This window comes from Branchiostoma belcheri, unplaced genomic scaffold, assembly GCF_001625305.1.
Source record: "Branchiostoma belcheri isolate BF01 breed outbred unplaced genomic scaffold, Haploidv18h27 scaffold24, whole genome shotgun sequence".
Taxonomy (NCBI): domain Eukaryota; kingdom Metazoa; phylum Chordata; class Leptocardii; order Amphioxiformes; family Branchiostomatidae; genus Branchiostoma; species Branchiostoma belcheri.
Genome location: NW_017803843.1, coordinates 2,728,058 through 2,729,121, shown reverse-complemented (window position 1 = coordinate 2,729,121; position 1,064 = coordinate 2,728,058). Strand labels below are relative to the sequence as shown.

The 1,064-nt window shown below is 41.8% G+C and overlaps 1 protein-coding gene across 6 annotated transcripts in view; it reads left to right on the top strand.

The window, feature by feature from the left end:
- Positions 1–1,064, top strand: part of LOC109470965 (mitogen-activated protein kinase kinase kinase kinase 5-like) — a 34,885-nt gene that overhangs the window by 28,463 nt on the left and 5,358 nt on the right. For all 6 annotated transcript variants that reach the window (XM_019770069.1, XM_019770068.1, XM_019770067.1 and 3 more), the window contains 2 exons: positions 542–634; positions 816–886. In XM_019770069.1, coding sequence (XP_019625628.1) covers positions 542–634; positions 816–886 — 164 coding nt within the window. The remainder of the gene's footprint in view (positions 1–541; positions 635–815; positions 887–1,064) is intronic.

Here is a 1,064-nt window from a genome sequence, read left to right as displayed (position 1 = left end):
GAGTAAACTGGGTCTTTGGTAGGGCATACCCAAGCACAAGCAAGACCCATACATGTGCACTTGCAGACATTACATCATGGAGGTATGGTTTCTTTTCACTGCCAAAAGATGATGGAAAACTCTTGTGTAGAGGAGGAAGTTGCTTTTTAGATTGGGATATACAAATGTATGATAGGGTGTGCATGTAGAAAGGCTTTGGGTTATTGAAAATTGTTTGTACAAGTATGATCTCAAACTCAAAGGGTTTGGGTTACTATGTGTTTTGTATAGCAGAAGGCTCTGATAGGATTTTTAGGTGATTGAAAGTATTGTGAACTGGAAGGCTGTGATGGGGGTTTGGAGAAGATGTTTTGTGTACCAGAAGGCTCTTGTAACTACTCGCAATTTTGGTGACGATTTTGTGTACAAGAAGGCTGTGGTAGGTTTTATGGAGAGTTTTTTTTCTTTCAGAAAGCTCTAATAAGGTTTTTGGTGAGCAAATGTCTTGTGTACTAGAAGGCTGTGATGGGGGTATTGCTAACATGTCATGTTTGTCCGGCAGGAGAGGTGAAGATTGTGAATCTGTCAGGAAAGCTGAAGTCCAGCAAGAAGCTGGCGGCAGAACTGCACTTCGACTTCTATACAGAGAGCATAGGTACGTCATGTACTCACTAACATATCCCCACAGATAGCATAGGTATGTCATGTACTCACTAACAATAGTAACATATCCCCACAGATAGTATAGGTACATCCTGAGACTAATGTATGACCTGGGGTAGACCCTGTCCTGGGTAAGGCTGTGTTATTTATGCTGTTGTCCTGCTGTTTTGCAGTGTGCCTCCAGGACAGCGTGCTGGCGTTCCACAAACACGGGATGCAGGGCAGGAGCTTCAAGGCCAATGAGGTCAGTGGAAACGTTTGTCATTCAACTCAATCTAAAGTTTCTACAATTGTAATTGGGTAGAATCTCACACACTTTTGAAAGCAGTATTTTACTCCAGTTGTTAGATCTTAAGACTTATCCATATCCCCAAATCAAGTGCAAAAAGGTGATCCCAAAGAAAAAGATGTTTTTGGAAATG